General features: G+C 46.3%; 1 protein-coding gene and 1 pseudogene across 1 annotated transcript in view; both read left to right on the top strand.

Moving 5' to 3' along the window:
* Positions 1 to 2,054: 2,054 nt before the first annotated feature.
* EXPH5 (exophilin 5) overlaps positions 2,055 to 20,751 on the top strand; it is a 59,246-nt gene continuing 40,549 nt past the window's right edge. The window contains exon 1 of the mRNA XM_077341602.1: positions 2,055 to 2,305. Coding sequence (XP_077197717.1) covers positions 2,187 to 2,305 — 119 coding nt within the window. The 5' untranslated portion in view covers positions 2,055 to 2,186. The remainder of the gene's footprint in view (positions 2,306 to 20,751) is intronic.
* Positions 10,652 to 11,223, top strand: LOC143839504 (small ribosomal subunit protein uS4 pseudogene; annotated as a pseudogene).

Here is a 20,751-nt window from a genome sequence, read left to right as displayed (position 1 = left end):
GTGTGGAAGTGGAGTGGCGGGATCCCGGCCAATTAATTTACACATAGCTGAGGTAGTACGTCATTGTCAAGAATACTATTTGTAGAGCACTTCAGTACATTTATACCACATGATTTCCACTTTTATTTCTGAAGTGGGCTTCCAAAAATACATGACAAAAACCTTTAAAATAGAAAAGATCAGATATCACAAACCAAGATAGAGACTAGAGATCAGCATAAAACTGGACGAATGTGTCCTGATTCATTCACCTGATAAAATGAGGTCATAATGAGAACTGGGGTAAGCTGATTGGTCCAAAACACTTTGAGAGCCAGTGTGGCGGAGTGGTTCGTATCTCAGACGACTGACCAGGAAACAAAGATTCAAATCCCTGCTCTGCCATAGAACTGAAGCTGGTCACTCTCTCTCAGCTTGACCTACCTCATGAGGTTATTCTGAGAATAAAAATGGAAAACAGGAGACTGTCAGCATTAGGGAGAGCGGTGGAATGTAAATAAATGTATTGTGAAACTCACTGCAAATAATATAATTATCCCATTTTCCTGTCATGGTAGTATTCTTTTTATGGGTTTATTTTTTCTCTTCAGAGCTAGAGCCCCTCACTTGGGGCCTGGTGTGGTACAGTCCCTTTTTGTTCACCGCAGTTCTCTACCACCTCATTCTGCTGCCTGTGTGAGCCAGGCACAGAGTGCACCAAAGGATTTTGAATGGGTCATATTATGTTGTATGAATGTAGTCAAATGTTTTCAAGAGCCAGCATGGTATACAGTGCTCAACTAGGACAGGAGAGGTAGGGTGGGGGGTAAAACTAATGAATGCCCCTGAATGGAAGCTGGTGATGAAATTTGCTGCCCTTTTCACAGGATGTATGTGTTGTAACTGTGTGTTTATGCTTTGTGACTTACCTTGGTCCTTGTGGAAAGGTGGCAGGTAAGTATTTTAAATAAATTAGCAAGCAAATCCCTCCTTGAAAATAAAGTTATTGCAAGTCCCTTAGGCCAGTCACTCTCAACAGTGAGGATAAAATGGGGAGAGGGCTCTTCACGGACAAAGCAGGAGACTATGGTTGACAGGTCTCTGTGGGGAGAGCTCTGTGGGCCACCAATGTGTCGGGGGGGGGGGGATACCAGGACCAGGTTGGAAAACTGGAGATTTGGGATAGAGCCTGCGGAGGACAGGGACCTTAATGAGGTACAAAGCCAGAGATCCCACCCTCCAAAACTTCTGTTTTCTCCAAGGGACCTGATCTCTGTAGTCTGGAGATGAGCTGTAATCCCAGGGGATCCCCAGGCCCCACCTGGAGGCAGCCATCCCTATGGAGACGAACAATACACTAAATAAACATAATTATAAAATTTAGACTTATATAAGCACCCCTCCTGGATGACAGCTCATGGCAGTTTACAACATATTAAATACATTAAAAACATTAATCATAAGCAATCAAACAATGAACTTTTCACACTTAAAAAGAGCCCAGGATCCCAAAACTCAGCACCATCAGCTTGCTGTTGTCGCCCCTCTTATTTTGCCTATTATTATTATTATTATTATTATTATTATTATTATTATTATTATTATTAGTTTCTTCCAGGGGGCGCTCTTCCAGGGCCAACAGGGGTGGCCAAACGTTGGCTCTCCATGAACTACAATAACCATGCGCCGCTGCCAGCAGGGGCTCATAGGTACTGTAGTCCATGGACAGCTGGAGAGCCACCCAGCATGTGACATCCATATGTTTCTGAAGCCCAAATCCCTAATGCAGGCGCATTATACACTCCCTACCTTCCACTCTAACCCATTCCCCACCTCCCTTTTGTTGACACCGAAGGAAGCAAGCGGGGCTTTTCCCAAGCCAATATCTACCCCGAATGCAGCCCATTTCCCTCCACTACCCCGGGGCGGGGACGGAGGGGGGCGAGAGAGAGCCCGCCCCTTGCCGCCCCGCGATTGGCTCTTCCCCGTCCGGCGCCCTCGCCCTCGCCCTGACTGGTCGAGCGGGCAGTCAGTCACCATCCAGGTGCCGCGCGCCTCTGCCCAGGTGCTGCCCCCAGTCCACGCTTGGGCCAGGTGCAGAAGTGCCGCCTGCCGATTGGCTCCGGGCCGGGGAGTGTCGGGGCTCCCTTCGGCGATGGTTTGGCCGCCGCGATCCGAGGAGCCGAAGGGTCAGCAGCCCCCGCGGAATGGCTCGAGCGGCTGGCGGGGTGGATCTGAGCTTCTTGAACGAGGAGGAAGCCGCGCGGATCTTGCACGTGCTGGAGCGGGACGGCCAGCTGAAGAGGGCCGAGAGGGAGAGGATCAGGTAAAGCGCCCGGAGGAGCTGCTCGGCGCCTCTCGCTTCCCGCCAGGCGCTCCGGGATGCGATGGAGACGGCGCTTTCGGCCCATTGCAACCGGGGGGGGGGGGGGGTCTGCGTCTGGCCAAGTTAGCTTTTTTTCTTGCAGTAGATCTTGCACGGGCTTCAAGGGTGCCGCTGGATTTGGAGTTTTCCTTGCAATTGCCGGGCTCCCAAGCGGCAGGAAGTTGATCCTCGAGTCTTGCGCCTGGGGCGAAAGCGCTCTGCTCTCCGCCGCTTTCCACTCCGGTCCGAAACGCGTTTTATCGGAGAGGTTTTTGGAATATGCATCCCGAGTAGGCATCCGTCGGTTTGGTGCAAGCTCGGCTTGGCCAGGCTGGGAAAGTAAACTTTTTGACCTTGAAGGGCTAGTAGTAGTAGTAGTAGTAGTAGTAGTAGTAGTAGTAGTAGTAAGATTTATTACGGTTTACACCAGACATATAACAAGGGAAATTATACAATGCATCCCAGATAAAATATAATGTTAAAATACAAATATATATAATTAAAATATGTTATCTATTATTAAAAGTTACTTTAAAACTTGGCAGTAAAACGTATAGTGATTTTTTAAAAACTAGAGTATAATTAGCTTTGACCTTGTAGGGCTAAGCCGAGGGTGGGGTGGCTGTAATTACTCCGAGACGTGGAGGGAGAGCCTTTAACGATTTATTTATTTGTAACTTGTATCCTGCCACTCCCCTAGCCTAAATGTCCAGAGGCACAATTAAGCCCCACCGCTTTATGATGCCATGATGATGCTTTCTGCAAAATGCAGGGCCAGAGCCTGGAATTCTAAACAGGTTCCAGTATTCTGTAACAGGGTTTGAAGGATGAGGCTGGTCATGCTCACAAGTAGCATTTAACGTTTTGCTTTAATTTTGCTGTTCCTGCTTCTAAAGACTGAGTCAAGAACTCATGAAGCTGCGCTCAGCTGAGTCAGATCTTTGGTCTCTTAATGCCGGTGTTGCCAAACCGCTGTCTGGCAGCAGCTCCCCAGGGTCTTGGGCAGCAAGGTCTCCTGCATCATCTAATGCAGGGGTAGGCAAGCTGTGGCCCTCCAGATGTCCATGGACTACAATTCCCAGGAGCCCCTGCCAGCATTTGCTAGCAGCTTGGCCACAGAGGGGCACCATCCACACAACAGCCTTGCGGGGTAGATCGAGATACAGCGTTCGTCTGTCTGGAGCAGCGGAAAAGAGCAAGATTGACACGGTGTGACAAGAGGCAGAACTGAACGGAGAAACCCCGGGGGAAAAAAACAATTTATATACAATCATGAACAATGGAGGGGGGGAGAAGGTGAACGTGGGACCTTCTTCATGCCAGGCAAAGGCTCCTGTTTAGCCAACTGGGGGAAGCTACAAGGACTTTAAAATGTATTCTAGGTCTTTAAAGTGTCTCTCTCCAGTCTTCTGCAATACATTAATAACACTTATGCTTCGGATTAAAAATAAATAAATTCTTGCCGACGCTTGCAGGGAAAGCAGCGTTCAGTTGGGTTGCCAGATGAACTCCTTGTTCTCCTACTTGGTTCAGCGTGAGCAGCCTCAGGAGGAACTGTAGTTTGTACTGACTCCCTGCTGATCCAGCCCCTAATGAGTCAGCTGTGTCCCTTTGCTGGCACGCAGGCATAACTACAAATCATCGTAAATGTCAATGCCAAAGCCAGATCCCGTGAGTTCCTATGCCCCAGTATTATGGGCTGGGACACGTACAAAGTCAACACGAGCTTTTTTCTGCAGCTCTCCAGTGCCAAGCTGAACGTGAGGGATGGTTTCGTTTACAGTCCTAGGGATAATTTCTTGAAAGTCCCAGAATAGGCAGTGGGGGTTTATTTCAGTGTGCAGGCTGCAAAACTCCTTTTCAACCATCATTCTAGGTTGATAGCCATGTTACTCTGCAGCTGCAAAAGGAAACAGAAGTCCAGCAGCATCTTAAAAGGCTTACAAAATTGATTTCAGCTTAAGCCAGCCTGCCTCAGCTTTTTTTACCATTGAAAACCCCCTGAAACATTCTTCAGGCTTCGAGAAACCCCAGAATTGGCGTGATCGTGGAGAATATGCTTGGGAAGCAGTGCTGTATGCATGCCCATCTAAGGTCCCTCCCCTTCCCACCTCCAAAAATAGATTTTTAAAATATATAAAAATTAACTACCAGCCATTTAGGAAACCCTACCAGGGCCACCAGGAACCCCAAGGTTTCATGAAGCCCTGGTTGACACAGCTTGGCTCAAGTTTTTGGGAGTCAGAGTCCATTTCATCCCTTAAGCAGGTGCATTTATGTTCAAAGCTGGTGGCTGAAATACTCAATGGCTTTGAGCGTCCGTATACATATGCATAAGGAATGAGCGCTTCAAGCATCTGAAGAAGTGACTCACAGAAGATTACACTGGGATACATTTTCTTAAGTCTTTAAGTTTCCGCTAGATTCCTGGTTCCTTTTGATTGCACACACCACTCAGTCTTGATGCCACCTGTAGATATTGCCAGTATCCGCTAGACCAGGGGTAGTCAAACTGCGGCCCTCCAGATGTCCATGGACTACAATTCCCAGGAGCCCCTGCCAGCGAATGGAGGGCCGCAGTTTGACTACCCCTGCGCTAGACAATGGAAAACAACTTTAATGTACACGTGTCGAGAACTGGGCTAAACTGAATAAAATGCAATTCAATAGGGACAAATGTTAAGTTTTGCATTTGGGTAGGCAGAACCATTTATACCAGTATAGGATGGGGGAGACTTGTCTTGGCAGCAGCATGTGTGAAAAGGATCTAGGAGTCTTAGTAGACCATGCATTGAACATGAGTCGACAGTGTGACTCTGTGGCTAAAAAGGCAAATAGGATTTTGGGCTGTATCAAATGGAGTATTGTGTCCAGATCATGGGAAATGACCAGCTTTACTCTGCTCTGGTTCGGCCGGAGTACTGTGTTCAGTTTTGTGCAGTTGAAAAGGGATGTTGACAAACTGGAATGTGTCCAGAGGCGGGCAACAAAGATGGTGAGGGGTTTGGAGACCAAGAAGTATGAGGAAAGGTTGGGGGAGCTTGGTCTGTTTAGCCTGGAGAGGAGACGACTGAGAGGGGATCTGATAACCATCTTCAAGTATTTAAAAGGCGGCCATATGGAGGATGGAGCAGAGTTGTTCTCTCTTGCCCTCGAGGGACGGACCAGAACCAATGGGATAAAATTAATTCAAAAGAAATTCAGTGTAAACATCTGGAAGAAGTTCCTGACAGTTAGAGCAGTTTCTCAGTGGAACAGGCTTCCTCGGGATGTGGTGGGTTCTCCATCTTTGGAGATGTTTTAAACAGAGGCTGGATAGCTATCTGACAGAGAGGTTGATTCTGTGAAGGTTTAAGGGGTGGCAGGTTACTGTGGATGAGCGATTGGGATGTGAGTGTCCTGCATAGTGCAGGGGGTGGACTAGATGACCCATGAGGACCCTTCCAACTCTATCATTCTATGATTCTATGAATATTTTTATAAAATTATATCCTACCTCTATAAACTGTACCTTCCAAGGTAGCCAGATTAGGGTTGACTTTTCCTTAAGCAGGGGTAACCAACCTGTGGTCCTCCAGATGTTCATGGATTACAATTACCATGAGCTCCTGCCAGTAAACAATGGCAGGGGCTCGTGGGAATTGTAGTCCATGAACATCTGGAGGATCACAGGTTGACTGCCCCTGAGGACTGTTGATGCCAAACTTGATTTGTGCCACCTGCGAATGCAAATTATTACAGGTTGCTCTGCATCCTGTGGTTTTTTAAGGCTCTCTTTCAACTTTACCTGATCCTCATATTTGGGGTAGAGGGTGGGGTGCTGTTCAGTGGGATTTGTGTGTAGTTTCAGGTTAGGGTTGGTCTTGAAGGAGGAGGAAAAGCCCTGCTACTAGGGGAGAGGTTAACTATTTTCTGCGTTTCTTTTTATTTTAAGACGGCTAACAAACTACCTCCTCCTCCCCCCACCCCCAAGGACTTTGCCCTGCAGCTTGGGTGACTAACCCTGTAATTTTAAACAGAGTTACACCCTTCTAAGGTCGTTGATTTAAATGAATTTAGAACTGTGTAGCTCTCTGCTTAGGAATGCACTGATGTAGGGCAATTGTCACAGGGAGCAACACCTTCTAAGCATATTGACTTCAGAGGACTGCACTTAGAAGGGTGTGTGACGCTGTCTAAAACTGATTTGGGCGGGAGGGGGGAACCCGTGTTGGTCTGGAGCAGCAGAGCAAAATTTGAGTCCAATGGCACCTTCAAGGCTAACAAAGCCAATGTCAAAGTTGCTGATAAAAGAGACCAAACAAAGATTACATCTTTCAAAATAAATATCTTGTTTTGAAGACTCCAAAATAATTATTTGCAGTAGGACAGCTATTTTGGGGTCCCTCACTGGATGTCTTGGAGGGTTGAAGTTTTCTCCTACAGTGTGCATGCGCACCTCATATAATAGTTGGTCTTTGAAGATGCCATTGGAGTCAAATTATGTTTTACTGTTTAGGACTGGCAGGTAGCATTCAGGGTGCCCGAACTGTGTAGCAGAGCCATTCATTAGGAGTTGAAATACCGGTTGCTATATTTGGACACCAGCCTTCAAAACAAGATACTTATTTTGAAATATTTAATCTTTGGTAGGCCTCTCTTATCAGCACCTTTGGTGCTGGCTGCTCCAACTTATATTGCTTTACTGTTTACACTGTCCCTTGCAAATGTCTGCAGAATCTACCTTTATCGAACAGGACATGTCCGAACACTTGCCTACCCTTTTGTGGGGAGGGGTAATCCCCAGCAACTCTGGTTTTTTAAAAAAAGGACGTGTTAGTATGTGATGCTGAAGATTTGAGGTGCTTGTAAACCACTGCCCATCAGAGTTGACAATTCTAACCAAAGGTCCGATTCCGTGTGAAATGTCTTCATGTGATTTACAGCTGTTTTTTTGTACCCCACTTCTTACTACCTTTTATTTATTTATATTTATATACCACCACTCTCAAATGTCTCGCAGCAGGTTACAGAATCAGTAAAACACAGTAAAATTCCCTAAAATACCCCATTAAAACATATTAGAATAATAATATAGTATAACAAGATGGTGGACAATAAAATATCAACCCATTCCCCTGTTCAGCATGGGTCAATCTCTCTCTACCTGGGAGTGAGGAACCTAGTTGGCCTCAGAGATCCTCAGATGACAACACTGGGTACCTTCCTATCGCCTTCCTTTCCTCTCCCCACAACAGACACTTGGTGAGATAGGAGAGGCTGAGAGAGTTCTAAGAGAACTGTGACTGGCCCAGGTCACTTGGCTGCATGTAAAGGAGGATTGGGGGACCAAACCTGGTTCTCTGGATTAGAGGCCACCACTCTTAACCACTACACCAAACTGGCCCCAAGTTTAGCACCAAATGTAGAACGAATGACATGTCGCTGTCATTTAAATTGGTACTATTTGTCACTGGTCCAGGGGGTGAGTTAAGATTTGAACCCTGAAGGGGACAGGAAGACTTTCTTCTCCTCCGGGAGGAAATGAACTATTAAATGATGAGTTGTGCTTGTGGGGACAGCTACAGGCAAATTCCAGATGGGATTTGGCTGCCTGCCTGCCTGCCACTCTAGCTGGAGCAGTTTCCTGGAAAGGGATCATTTGGCATGGTTGTTTGTGTGAATTAACATTATGTCACACTGCCCATGACCTTTGACGTGGGATCCTAGTAGCAAGTTGTGTGCAGCATACAAAGACACTATGACACTGCAACTAAGATGTTTAAGAGAAGGTGCCCTTAACTGTTCTGTATCAGTTGAAAGAGAGCCTCTTGTGGTGCAGAGTGGTAAGCGGCAGAAATGCTGTCTGAAGCTGTCTGTCCATGAGATTGGGAGTTCGATCCCAGCAGCCGGCTCAAGGTTGACTCAGCCTTCCATCCTTCCGAGGTTGGTAAAATGAGTACCCAGCTTGCTGGGGGGTAAAACAGTAATGACTGGGGAAGGCACTGGCAAACCACCCTGTATTGAGTCCGCCATGAAAACGCTAGAGGGCGTCACCCCAAGGGTCAGACATGACTTGGTGTTTGCATAGGGGATACCTTTACCTTTATCAGTTGAAAAGGAATTGGTTGGCCATCAGGGTCAATCCAGGCACATAAAAATGGGCCCTGGTGACATAGTAAAGAATTTATGGTTTCTGGAACAAGTGGCCATAACTCTTTAGGAAGGTTGCCCATAGGTCTTGGGAACTTGCGGCCTTAATAACACTTAGGCTTTTCAAAGTTAACTTCTTGAGCCAAAGCAAAATTGCCTTCTCCTACTCATTTTATATATAGTCACTTTCTGAATTCCATTCTGATTTATTTAGGCACGATGAGAAACAGAGGTTTGTCCTTCATGGTTATGGAGCGCTCCTTGGTCCCCTGAATGCAGTTCAGAGATTCCAGATTTGGAAAACCTTGACTCAAGCTCCAATTTTCTGTGACGTTTGGGTGAATTTGAGTTTGTTTCCTCTCCACAAACCATGATTCTGTCTAAACCACAGTTTAGTTCCACTTTAGAACGTTGTTTTTGAGGAGGCAACAAACCCCAGTTTGCCCTATTGCCTACGTTGAGATCTTATGGAAAACTGGAAAATTGAGATCTTAGGGAAAACAAGACTGCTTAAACCTGGGAAGTTCCAAAGCTTTCAATCTTGGTCCTCCTGGAAGGTGAATGTAGAGTGGTCAGTGTCTTCCACAGTTCTTTGCATTTCATAAGGAAACCTTTATTCTTATAGAACCTCTTCTTGGTCGAGAAGTTTTTGATGAGGCAGGTGGTCTTTCTAGGTTGTCTTTCCTCTACTTAAGTGTCTAAGAGGTAGGATAAATGCATTATCTCTGGAGTGAGTTCCTGTCACATGGAATCTGTAGAGTTGCTGTTTCTGATTTTGCTAACGTAATGTTTAGCATATATATAGAACTTTCCGTAAATGCTTATAGTGGTACATATTCAATAGTTCTGAATGTACAACTGGTTGCTATTATAATCTCCATATTACAGAGCTGGGTTGATGCTGAGATAAAATGGCCGCCTTAACACCATTCATGGTTTCGGCTGAGATTGTGTCCCTCAGTTTACGCTTACCTATGACTGCACTATATCTCATCACTGTAATGTGAAGCCCAGCTTACCCACCAGGGCTCTGGCTCCATTATAGAGGGTCTGTTTTGCATGTAAAATATCCCCGGTTCAATCCCCAGCGTTTCTAGCTAAACAGATCACATGGTAGATGACGGGAAAGACTTTTCCATGAGACCCTGGAGCTTTACTGCCAATCTCAATTGACAAGACTGGCCCTGATAGACCAAGAGTGTGATTCAGTAGAAAGCAGCTTCCTGAGTTCACTGAAGCATCAAAACATCCTTCCTGATCCTTTCCTGGACCACACACACAGCATTGCAGTGTGCTCCCAACACGTCCTATGAAGAACTCTGTTATTTATTCGTAACCAAAGAATGTAAATGTTCCTACTGTTGCAGTCTTCTAAAAGAGTTGTACGGTGCTTGTTTGATGACTAGTTGGGCATTCACCTCATTATTATGGTACTTTGAGTAGGTAAATGCCATGCTTTTGATTGTACCATGCAGTTTCCAGAGATATTAGAAGGGTGTTTTGAGGCTATGTGTACTTCAGCTTAGGCGGTGGTGGCAGAAAATAAAAACAGTAGATGTTATGCACTGATGCTGGTGAATGCTGGAACATAGGCCTGGACTCTGCCTACAATTTCCCCTAGTACATTGGTTCCCAAGCTTTTTCAGGCTGCCACCCCTTTGGCTCCCAGGCCACATCCCTAGTAACTCCATTCACATGTACAAACACACACCTCTTTCTTGGTGTTAGAGCTACTGCAAATTCAAAACACACTACATTGCCTATACTCCTTTTTGGGTTGTTGTGCAGTGGCCATATTTGAGTCTGGAAAAAAAATATAAGTCATTTGTAAAAGCCACAGGCTCCTCAATGGGGAGAAAGGCAGATTGGAAGAAAGAGAGAAGCAAGCAATGGAGAATGTATGGATCAAGAAAGAGAAGGCTTTTCCAGCTTCCTGAGGAGGAGACTTTTAAGGAAGGGTTGCCAACCTTGAGTTCAAAAATTCCTGGAGATATGGGGTGGAGCCTGGGAAGGACAGAGTCTGAGGAGAGGAAGGAGCTCAGCAGGAATATGATCCTATCCAGACCACCTTCTGAAGCTGTTGTTTTCTTCAGAAAGCTAAGCAGGCCTTTCAGTTGCGGTGATCGGTGGAGCTGGTGGTGCTGGGAGGCCTAGCCTTGATCTCTTTATGCCAGAATGCCTGTTGTCAGGAGTTGGGTTTGTTGGAAGACTTATGTGAACCCTAGGCAACCCTTTGAGAAGTCACCCTTCAAAGCTCCTTGGTGAATATGGGCTGCGGAACAAGCATGAAGTGTGGTGAGTCACGTTTACCTTGGCCAAGATCCGCAAATCTGCCTGAGCTGCTCACCCTGGATGAGAAGGATCAGAGGCGCCTTTTTGAGGTCAAGGCCTTGCTACATTGTCTTGTCCGAATTGGGGTACTGGATGAGGGCAAGATGAAACTGGTTTACATCCTGGGCCTGAAAATCAAGGATTTCCTGGAACAACGTCTCCAAACCCAAGATTTCAAACTGGGCTTAGCCAAATCAATCCATCATGCCCGGCTGCTCTTCCCCCAAAGACACATATGCGTGAGGAAGCAGGTGGTCAACATCCCTTCCTTCATCATCTGCCTAGATTCTCCAAAGTACATTGACTTCTCCTTCCGCTCACTGTACAGGGGAGGCTGTCCAGACCGCATCAAGAGGAAGAACGCCAAGGAGGGCCAGGATGGTGCTGGTGGTGGGGATGACAAGGATGAGGATTAAACTGTGGCGTTTGAGGGAGGGAGGAGTTCCAGTCCACTAAGCAGGAGCTGGGAGGGAGGGTGGAGGCCCTGGGAGTGGAGGCCGCTCGGGGGAGGGGGAGGAAACCCCTGCCAGGGGGGGAACCTCTGCCAGCACTCCCACTGCCCCGAGCAGTTCCAGCCGTGGCCTCACCAGGCCTTGGTAGAGCTGACATGGTAGCAGGAAGAGGAGTGGACTGCCCTACAGCACTTCCCCCCTGCCCTGAAAAGACCTGCTGAGGCCTCTCCAGGCCTCGGCTGGCCTGCCTGGGGGGGGGGGGTGGATGGGTGGCCTAGCACCTGCGTTATTCAGATACATATACTAGGCTTTTCTGCTAGTTACAATATAAAAATATTTGTGGGAAAGAATTCCGGACAAAAAATAATAAAGAAAGGTTAGTAGTGTTGACCCTGGTCAGCACTGGTATAAAAGATCACCAAGGAAGTCCAGGGTTGTCTCTCGTTAGGAAAATGTAGCTGTAGCAGATTATTTCCCCAAATTTCCTCACCACCACCCTGGATCATTTCACCACCCCCAGTGGGGTGTACCACCCATTTTTGGGAACCCCTACATGAAAGAGTGGAGTGTCAATTTTTGCTGATTCATGCCCCAGCGGAGATTTATGATCTCTGAGGGTCCCTCGCTCCCCCCCCCCAAGGGCAGCAATTTGAAGGTCTTTATAGCACAAGAAGGGAAATCAGTGAAAAACCCACTCACTCCTTGGAAGTTCTAGGCCACATCCAAGCCGTACAGCCACCAGAATCTCACAGTGGATCTTTTGCTGGACTGCATCACTAAGTCTGCAGATAAACTATCCATGGATAGAATCTTCTTCCATATCTCATAGGGTGTGTGGATGCTGTGGGGAGAGGAACGGTAAGCAATGGTAAACCGCTTTGAGGCTCCTTCAGGTAGGAGGAGTCATCATGAGAGTCTGTTGTTTACATAGCTTGCTTTTGAGACTCAGGCCTTGAAGCAAAAATGAATAGAAGGTTATACAAATTCCTGGGATGCTGAGCACCTGAACAAATAATCAAGAAAATTATTTTAAATATATTGGAATACAAGGCATTGTTTCAGCCTCAGTGCCTCACAGACTCAGGAGTGATGAATAGTATCACCACCTTTTCTTCTGGCAGAATTCCTATGCTTTCGACAAATGCTAATAGGGAAGCCATTTAGTAATTATAGGTGTTTTGTTGTTTGTTTGTGTTGTATTGAGTACTGAGAAAGAAGTATCACCTGGTTGGGCACAAGGCCTTTCCTGAGGCAAAACAAGGGGAACTTTACGGACCAGTTGTAAGCAGGTATGGTCAGGTGGGCAGCCATGATGGTCTGCAGTCGATGAGCACATCCCAAGTCCTCAAGAACCTTAAAGATTTCCAGAGTATAAACCAGGGTAGTCAAACTGTGGAGAGTCAACGTTGGAGTTTTGGTGTAAACTTTGGAGTCAAAGCTCACTTGTGTTGTATCAGGAACCAGACAAAAGAAACCCCAGTAAAGTCTCTCGAATGAGTAACTCCCCAAGGCCACTATTGTAGTGAAATCCAAAAGGAAACTTTATTCAGGAGACTAATATAGAAAGGCATCAACAGGAAAAGTTTGATGAACAAACTCTTTGGCAGAGACAAAGGATCAATGGCCCCCATGAGGCCAAATAAGGGTGGGGGGACAAGAGGGGTCGGCAGGGCGGGAAAATGCAATTGTTCTCAAGATCTGGCCTGTGCTTTGATCTAACATGTGTTCATGTTCTAGCAAGGTCAATCAGAGCAGGAAGAGATAAGGTGTTCTGGTGGAGAGACAATTTGGTATGCAGAGGGAGGACAGGGACCAACAGGCAATTTATGGTTTTATGACAACAGCCCGGGAGTCTCCGGGCGAACACAGGTGAAACTCGGGTTAGGAACCGGGGTTCATGACATGTTGGCTTTTAAGGTGCTACTGGAGTTGAATATTGCTAGTAAGCTGAATTATAGTCTTGTAAGTCCATTGACTTTCAACAGAAGACTAGTACATTCTTCTTTGGATGGTATTGTCTGTATAAGTTGCCACAGTATTGTTATGCAGTGAAGGAAGAAAATTAGAATCTATGCCATTCATGTCACAGATAAGTGACTCAGTGTAGCTTGTGTGTATGTAAAGTGCTGTCAAGTTGCAGTTGACATATACAGCCCTGTAGGGTTTTCGAGGCAAGAGGCCAGCAAAGGTGGCTTGTTAATTGCCATTGCCTGCCTCCGTGTCATGACCCTAGAGTTCCTTGGAGGTCTCCCATCCAAATGTTAACCCAGGCTGACCCTGCTTAGCTTTTCAGATCTGACAAGATCAGGCCAGCCTGAGCCATCCAGGTCAAGGCCCATCATAATTTTCCAGGCCATCATTGTGACAATAAATGAGGATGGAGGGAAGACTTGTGAAACCTTTTATACCACTGGTGCCGTGAAATTTGAAAATGTCTGTAACCCCTTTTAAAATATCACAAATGCCCTCTATTTATTGCTCCCTTCACAATGACAAACTTCTCAAAACGATGCATGGGTTTAGGACTACTATTCCGCAGACTAGGTGGCCAGGTTGGTAATAGGATAATGGTAGTGCTTGATGCAATCGAAACCATACTTGATGCAAACGAAACCATACTCCATTATTTGTCTAAATGACTACCTAAGATTTGGCTGGCAGCTTTCCTTTTTCCATTTATCTTCATCAGCAGGGCTTACGAGCAGGCAAAAATGGCAGATCTGACACTTTTCTACTTGGGCATCAAAACAAGCAGAGAGGCAGGTGTCTGGAAGTATCTTATACAGTAATTAAGCCATCCGTGTACAGTTCATGTAGGGCTAGAAGAGGAAGGTGGAGCAGCATCCACCTTTTGGCATCTCAAAGGGCCCACCTGCAGGTGCAGCATCAGGGCAAGACAGATGGTCAGAACATGCCCTGAAGTGTTTCCTGTTGTTCTTGAAGGGAGACTTGGGAGTGGGGCTCTTATTGATTCAGGCCCTCTCCTGTCGCAACTCAAAGGATGTGGATAGGACAGGAACAAGGAAATTGACATAAAAGAAGGGAGCAGGTAGAAATCCCGAAATTGGGGCTGGGGTCTTCAGTTCCCACATCATTAATTGTATATGGATTAGCACATGAGAAAGTAGAGAACATATATTAGGGCTCCCAGGAGATCTTGGGGATGGATCCGGGAGTGAACAGGGTTTGGGGGAGGTAGGGACCTTAGTGGACCTCCACCCTCCAAAGCAGGCATTTTCTCTAGGGAAACTGATTTCTGTCACCGAAAAGATGAGCTCTAGTACCAGTGGATCCCCAGGTCCCACCTGGATACGGGCATCCCTATTGTGTATCAAGGCAGGTAGAATGGGGACACAGATCATTCTTTTCTTGAAGCTGGAAGTTTATACATGAATCAAGGTGTGTTTAGCTATCAGTCCCAGCACCACTTATTGCAGACATAATGGAAGAAAGGCCAGAGAAAGAAGTGAAAAGGAGTGCGGCTTTTCCTATGTGACTGTTCACATTGGTTGTGTAAAAAAAAATATTTGCCCATTTGATGCCCATATCCACAAAAGTGAGAGAAGGACGTATTGGGAGGCTTGTGTGCATTCATCAATAGAAGTTTCCAGTACTGTCCTTTGCCTCGCATAGGGCAATTTCTCTTGAGTTAATAACAAAGGAAAAGTGAGGGGAAATAAATCCCACCTTTTTCGACTCGGAGTCACTGCAAGCAGGCACCAGGGAGAAATTATCTGTCAAAAGAATACAGAAGTAAGTGCCCATGTGTTTACAGAACATAATCTGAATCCCTCATTTTGTGTTACTGGTTGCTGTTGTTTAGCAGTGACTTTTCAACAGGTATTGTTCCCCAAAAGATTTCACAGAGAGGCCAGGAACTGCCTCATTATTGAAGAAAGGATTGGAATCATAGAGTTGGAAGATCTAGCATGATCTAGTCCAGGGGTAGTCAACCTGTGGTCCTCCAGATGTCCATGGACTACAATTCCCATGTAGGAATTGTAGTCCATGGACATCTGGAGGTCCACAGGTGGACTTCCCCTGATCTAATCCAACCCCCTACACAATGCAGGAACTCAACTTCCTACGGTGACCTCAGTTTCATGCCCAAGTGATTACTTATGATACCAGTGGTCCTTTTCAGTGCTTTACCCGGTTTGCAGAGTCTGGATTTGCAGAAGAAAGCTTAGCTGCATAGCTGCTACTGGCTACTGGAAATACGATAGATCAAACTAATCTGCATTTGGTAGCCAGGCTTTTTCCATGTTTGGTTCAAGCTTGTCATTGCTGAGTGACCCAGAACAATTGGATGTTTTTATTTCCATACTGCTATCACACACGTGCCAGACAATAAATAGTATGTCAATACAATCAACAGGATGGGGCATTCAATAAACAGTGCCATAGGGTTTGGACTGCAGGAATCCAAAGGTTTAGGGAGGGGAGGGATAACAATAGGGAAGTGATGCTATGGAGTCCACCTTCAGAAGCTGCCATTTTCTCCAAGGGAACTGATCTCTGTAGACTGGTGATGATTGTAATTCAAGGAAATCTCCAGGTCCACCCTGGAAGTTTGGCAGGCCCAGACACTGACTCAGAGAGCAATCTCACACAGGTCTACTCAGAATCCTACTGAAGTTTATTTAATAGGACTTACTCCCTGGAAAGTTGCCAGTTATGACCCCCGTGAATTAGAAGTCTGCTTTGTTTATTGTTCTGAGGTAAAAAAAAAGTTTAAGTCTGAGTTTGAGAGGAAGTATGGATATTTGTTCTGACAACTGTGCCTTTGTTTTCTAACATTTGATAGATGAAAGGGATGCCAGGCCAGGCAGCCCCTTGATATTCTGGCAGCTTCAAGGAGGTGGGATTGTGTCCCTCCCTAAAGGGGACCATGCTGCCTTCTCAGAGCTGACAGCTGCCCCGCCGGCACCTTGTTAAGAAGCTTTGTGGGGGTTCTGCTTGCAGAGAATTTTTTGATCAGCTCTCGATTTCTGCCTGGAGGTAGACCCACAGGAGTTAACAGGGGAGATGAAACGTTTCCAATTGCAGGCACACAAAATGGCAGCTTAGGGGATAATTGCGGTGAGAAAGAACATTAGGTGATTGAACAGTGTTTTGAAGCCGTTGCTTTGGCGCCAATAAACGCATTATATGTAGCCACAGAAGAAGCTCAGAATAATTGGCAGCATCAGAGATAGCTAGGTTGCCAGCTCTGGGTTGGAAAATACCTGGAGATTTGGGGGAGGGGGTGGAGCCTGAGGTGGGTGGAGCTTAGGGAGATGAGGGACTTCCATTGGGTATAATGCTATACAGCAGGGATGGCCAAACCGTGTCTCTCCAGATGTACCTGGACTACAATTCCCATGAGCCCCTACCAGCTGGCAGGGGCTCATGGGAATTGTAGTCCAGGTACATCTGGAGAGACACAGTTTGGCCATCTCTGCCATAGAGTCTACCCTTCAGAGCAGTCATTTTCTCCAGGGGAACTGATTGTCCTTGGCTGGAGGTGAGTAGTAACCCCCACAGATCGCTGGCTTCTGCTTGGAGGAGTGGGAAATCCTACCTGGTTCTCCAGTTTAGAGGTTGCCCCTCTTAACCACTACACCATGGTGGCTTAAAAGGTTCAGAGAGAGGTTGATGAGAAAACCGGGCTTCGATTTGGCCAATGAAGGAACAGGCCTGGTGCAAGAAGGAGGACATTAATCTAGGTAAATAGGCTGCAGTAGAATAAATACATGAGCATCTAACAAATTCCTGGATAGAAACGCTATAAGGTGTTTTCTGCCTGTGCCTTCCTTCTGGGGTATGCACTAGAGAATCTTTTGAGCAGAATTGTATAGGAACACATTGATTGATATGCTAGCACCGCTGCCCAAGAAGGAATGCAGCTGGGGAGTGCCGGGGAGGTCAGAAGGCCAGATGGAGGCACAGACTGCCTCATCCAGATTTCTTCAACTGCAAGGATTTGCCTAAACTTGTTGGCTGGTTCTTCCGTTCATGGGCTGGGAAGTTAATACGGTGCTGGGACAAGTTAAACTGATTAGACTCTGTGATCCTACAAGCCAGTGCTGCAGGGGACACTCAGCTCTCTGGCAGAGATGGCAGAACATGAGTGGCCAGATGTCCATGGTCTACAATTCCCTTGAGCTCCTGCCAGCACATGGACATCTCGAGAGCCAAAGTCTGGCCACTCCTGTGCTAGAGCTTTAATAGAATTGCTCCCTGCTATCTAGGGTCCCTCTAGGGCAGAGGCCCACCAGGAAATTTCCCTGTAATTTAAATGGCCACTCTACCTATGTTGATGGCAGAAGCAGGAAAGATGTTGGGTTCCATTTGAATGTGACAAACATGCTAGATATCCATGATTAGGGAACTAAAAAGCCACACAGTAAGAGTTGGCGTGGTAAAGTGGTTTTAGAGTGTTGGATTGAGATTGGGGAGACCAAGAGTGAAATCGCCACTTGCTGTGAAACTTACTGGGTGGCCCTGAGTCAGTCACTCTTTCAGCCAGCCTAACCTACCTCGCAGCATTGTTGTGAAGGTAAAATGGGGGGGGGGGACGACCAGGTATGCCACTCGAGCTCCTTTGAGGAAGGACAGAATAAAAATGCACAGGAATAAATACCATATGTATAGAAGGACTAGCTAAATAGAATAAAACAGTATGAGTACTTTTCCAAAAGGTTTTTTGTTTGTTGTTGTGTTATAGTACCTTTGGGACCAATAAAGGTATTGTTTCGCTTTTACTGCTTTATTTTCTGCTTATGTGAGTATTTCTGCAGTTTATTGTTTGCACTATTTCTGGTCTTGCCACAGCATTGATAGAGCTGTTATGACTGAGCAGTAATATCAGGGCTCTCTCAGCCTCCCCTACCTAACAGGGGGTCTGTTGTAGGGAGAGGAAGGGAAGACGACTTTAAGCTGCTTTGAGACTCCTTCTGATGGAGAAAAGTGGCATATAAGAACCAACTCTTCTTCTTCAGTAATATCTGGGCTCTCTCAGCCTCCCCTACCTCACAGGGTTTCTGATGTGGGGAGAGGAAAGGAAAGGCGATTGTAAGCCAAGCCATTTTGATACTCCTTTGGGTAGAGAAAAGTGGCATATAAGAACCAACATTTCTTCTTCTTCTTCTTCTTCACAAATTCCTAGTGGTGATTTTCAGCAGGGGGCAAAAGGTACAATAGCCTGCCTCTCCTCGCACCATAAATCTCAGCCCAGCGCCTGCAATCTGTCAGAAAGTAAAAGGCTGAGGAAACTAATCATGAAGGTGGCTTGCATATTAAAATTGAACCTACATATCATGAAACCCGAACTGCAGTAATATAAAACCACTGTTTACAAGGGAGCTTTATGCCATCAGAAGAGCTAGCAGCAGGGGAGGTGCTCACGACGGCAGAGGAAAGCCTCCGTAATGACTGGAAAAAAGAATGAGGGAAGGAGTGTCGTATAATCCGAGCTATTATGTTTTTTAAAAATTCTCAGCCGCATAAAGAAAGAACGTTAAAAGCCATCCAGTATCAAAGAGAGCCGGTTTGGTGTAGTGGTTAGGAGTGCGGACTTCTAATCTGGCATGCCGGGTTCAATTCTGCACTTCCCCACATGCAACCAGCTGGGTGACCTTGGGCTCGCCACGGCACTGATAAAGCTGTTCTGACCGAGCAGTGATATCAGGGCTCTCTCAGCCTCACCCACCTCACAGGGTGTCTGTTGTGGGAAGAGGAAAGGGAAGGCGACTGTAAGCCGCTTTGAGCCTCCTTCGGGTAGAGAAAAGCGGCATATAAGAACCAACTCTTCTTCTTCTTCAAAGAGCCTGAAGGCAAGAAAGCAAAGTAAAAGAAGGGCCCGTCCAAATTTCTCGGGGAAACGGATTCCACAGTGTTGGGGCAACCATAGAAAAGGCCCTGCTTCGGACTGACAGAATTCTGAATACCGTTTCATTGGCTTCTCTTAAGAACTACTCATATGGAAGTAGGTACTACTGTAGATACTTTGGATGAAGACTGTTCAGGAGCTTAAGGGTCAAAGAGAACCTTAAATTATGCCTGTTTCACTGCTGGGGAACCTGTGTTATATCCTTTCCCCTGCGGATTCCCAACAAAACATTGGCAGCAGCAACACCTGCAAATAACTGTAGCTTCCAAACTTGCTTTCAAGGATAGTCCCACCACGCAGAGCACATCACAACAGTCTCACCCGGAATTCACCAAGGGACGATGAATTGTGACAGCAGGGTCATCTGCCCCATGTTCAATGTTGTTGGGAATCAGGCCTCCCTGCAGCACCACAGTGCATTCATGCATCTCCCAGGGTTTCCCCAGCTTCTGTTTTTCTAACCCGCTTTGCTCCAAAGACTTCAGAAAAGTCACAGTAAAGTCCGGATGGCTGCTGGATTGGGGGGGGGGGGTGGTCAGTTTTTCCTGCTGACAGGGATGCCATTTCCCCTCACCGTGGCTAATACCCTCCCCCCTGAGGGTTTTTTCCTGTCCATTTCATACTTTTCTATCAATGTACCATTCTAACAATGTGTAACAAGTTCTGTGAATTTCCAATTTTTTTTAGTCTTTTTCATTGCAGAGATATAAGGGGGAAAGCATTACATCAAAAGAGACTGGAAATGTATGCTTTTTAAAGTGGAAAGCTGGGAATTCACAGAACCTGGATATGGGGATAACAATATGAAACTGACAATTCAAAAAGTCCCAGTGCCCCAGAGGAAGTGGGGTGGCTATACTTGAGGGGCTGGGGCAGGGAAATTGCCTGGAACCCTGCCATGTGAAAACCCCATTGCTGCTGCACTGTATCAGCAGCTACAGCCGCCACAGGGCAACCACATGAGCCTGGTTGCCACACGGAAACCAGCATTTTCTAGTTTCAGTAGAAGATTGTTTCATCCTCTAGAGGGCACACATTACATTACACTAAACACATGATGTGCTTGGAGGTATGTTTGGATAATTAAAGCCAGGTTGAAAATACAGTCTGAAGCTGGTGTAGGATTTCACAAGGGATTCTGCCATAATTAGTAAATGGATCAGAGGAGTGCAAACAGAGGACTAACTTTTCGAAGACCGATTGTGGTGGGTAGCCATGATGGGCTGAAGCAGCGGAACAAAAGTTGAGTCCAGTGCCATCTTTAAAACCAGCAAAGTTTTATTCTGGGAATGCACACAAAAGCTTCTATGCAGAATAAAGCTTGGTTGGTCTTAAAGATGACTCAACCTTTGTTCTAGTGCAGTGATTCTCAACTTGGGGGTTGGGATCCCTCTGGAGGTCGAACAGCCCTTTCACAGGGGTTGCAGCAGGGCAAGCAGCTTGGCCGGGGAGGGGGCATCCTCCAAACAACAACCTTGCAGGGTAGATCGAGATACAGTGTTCGTCTGTCTGGAGCAGTGGAAAAGAGCGAGATCAGCATGGTGGGACAAGAGGCAGAACTGAACTGAGAAACCCTGGGGGGAAAACAATTCCTATACAGTCGTGAACAATGGATCTTC

This window comes from Paroedura picta, chromosome 6 (genome assembly GCF_049243985.1).
Source record: "Paroedura picta isolate Pp20150507F chromosome 6, Ppicta_v3.0, whole genome shotgun sequence".
NCBI lineage: Eukaryota > Metazoa > Chordata > Lepidosauria > Squamata > Gekkonidae > Paroedura > Paroedura picta.
Note: the sequence above shows the minus strand (reverse complement) of the source record. Positions and strands in the feature narration are given on the sequence as shown.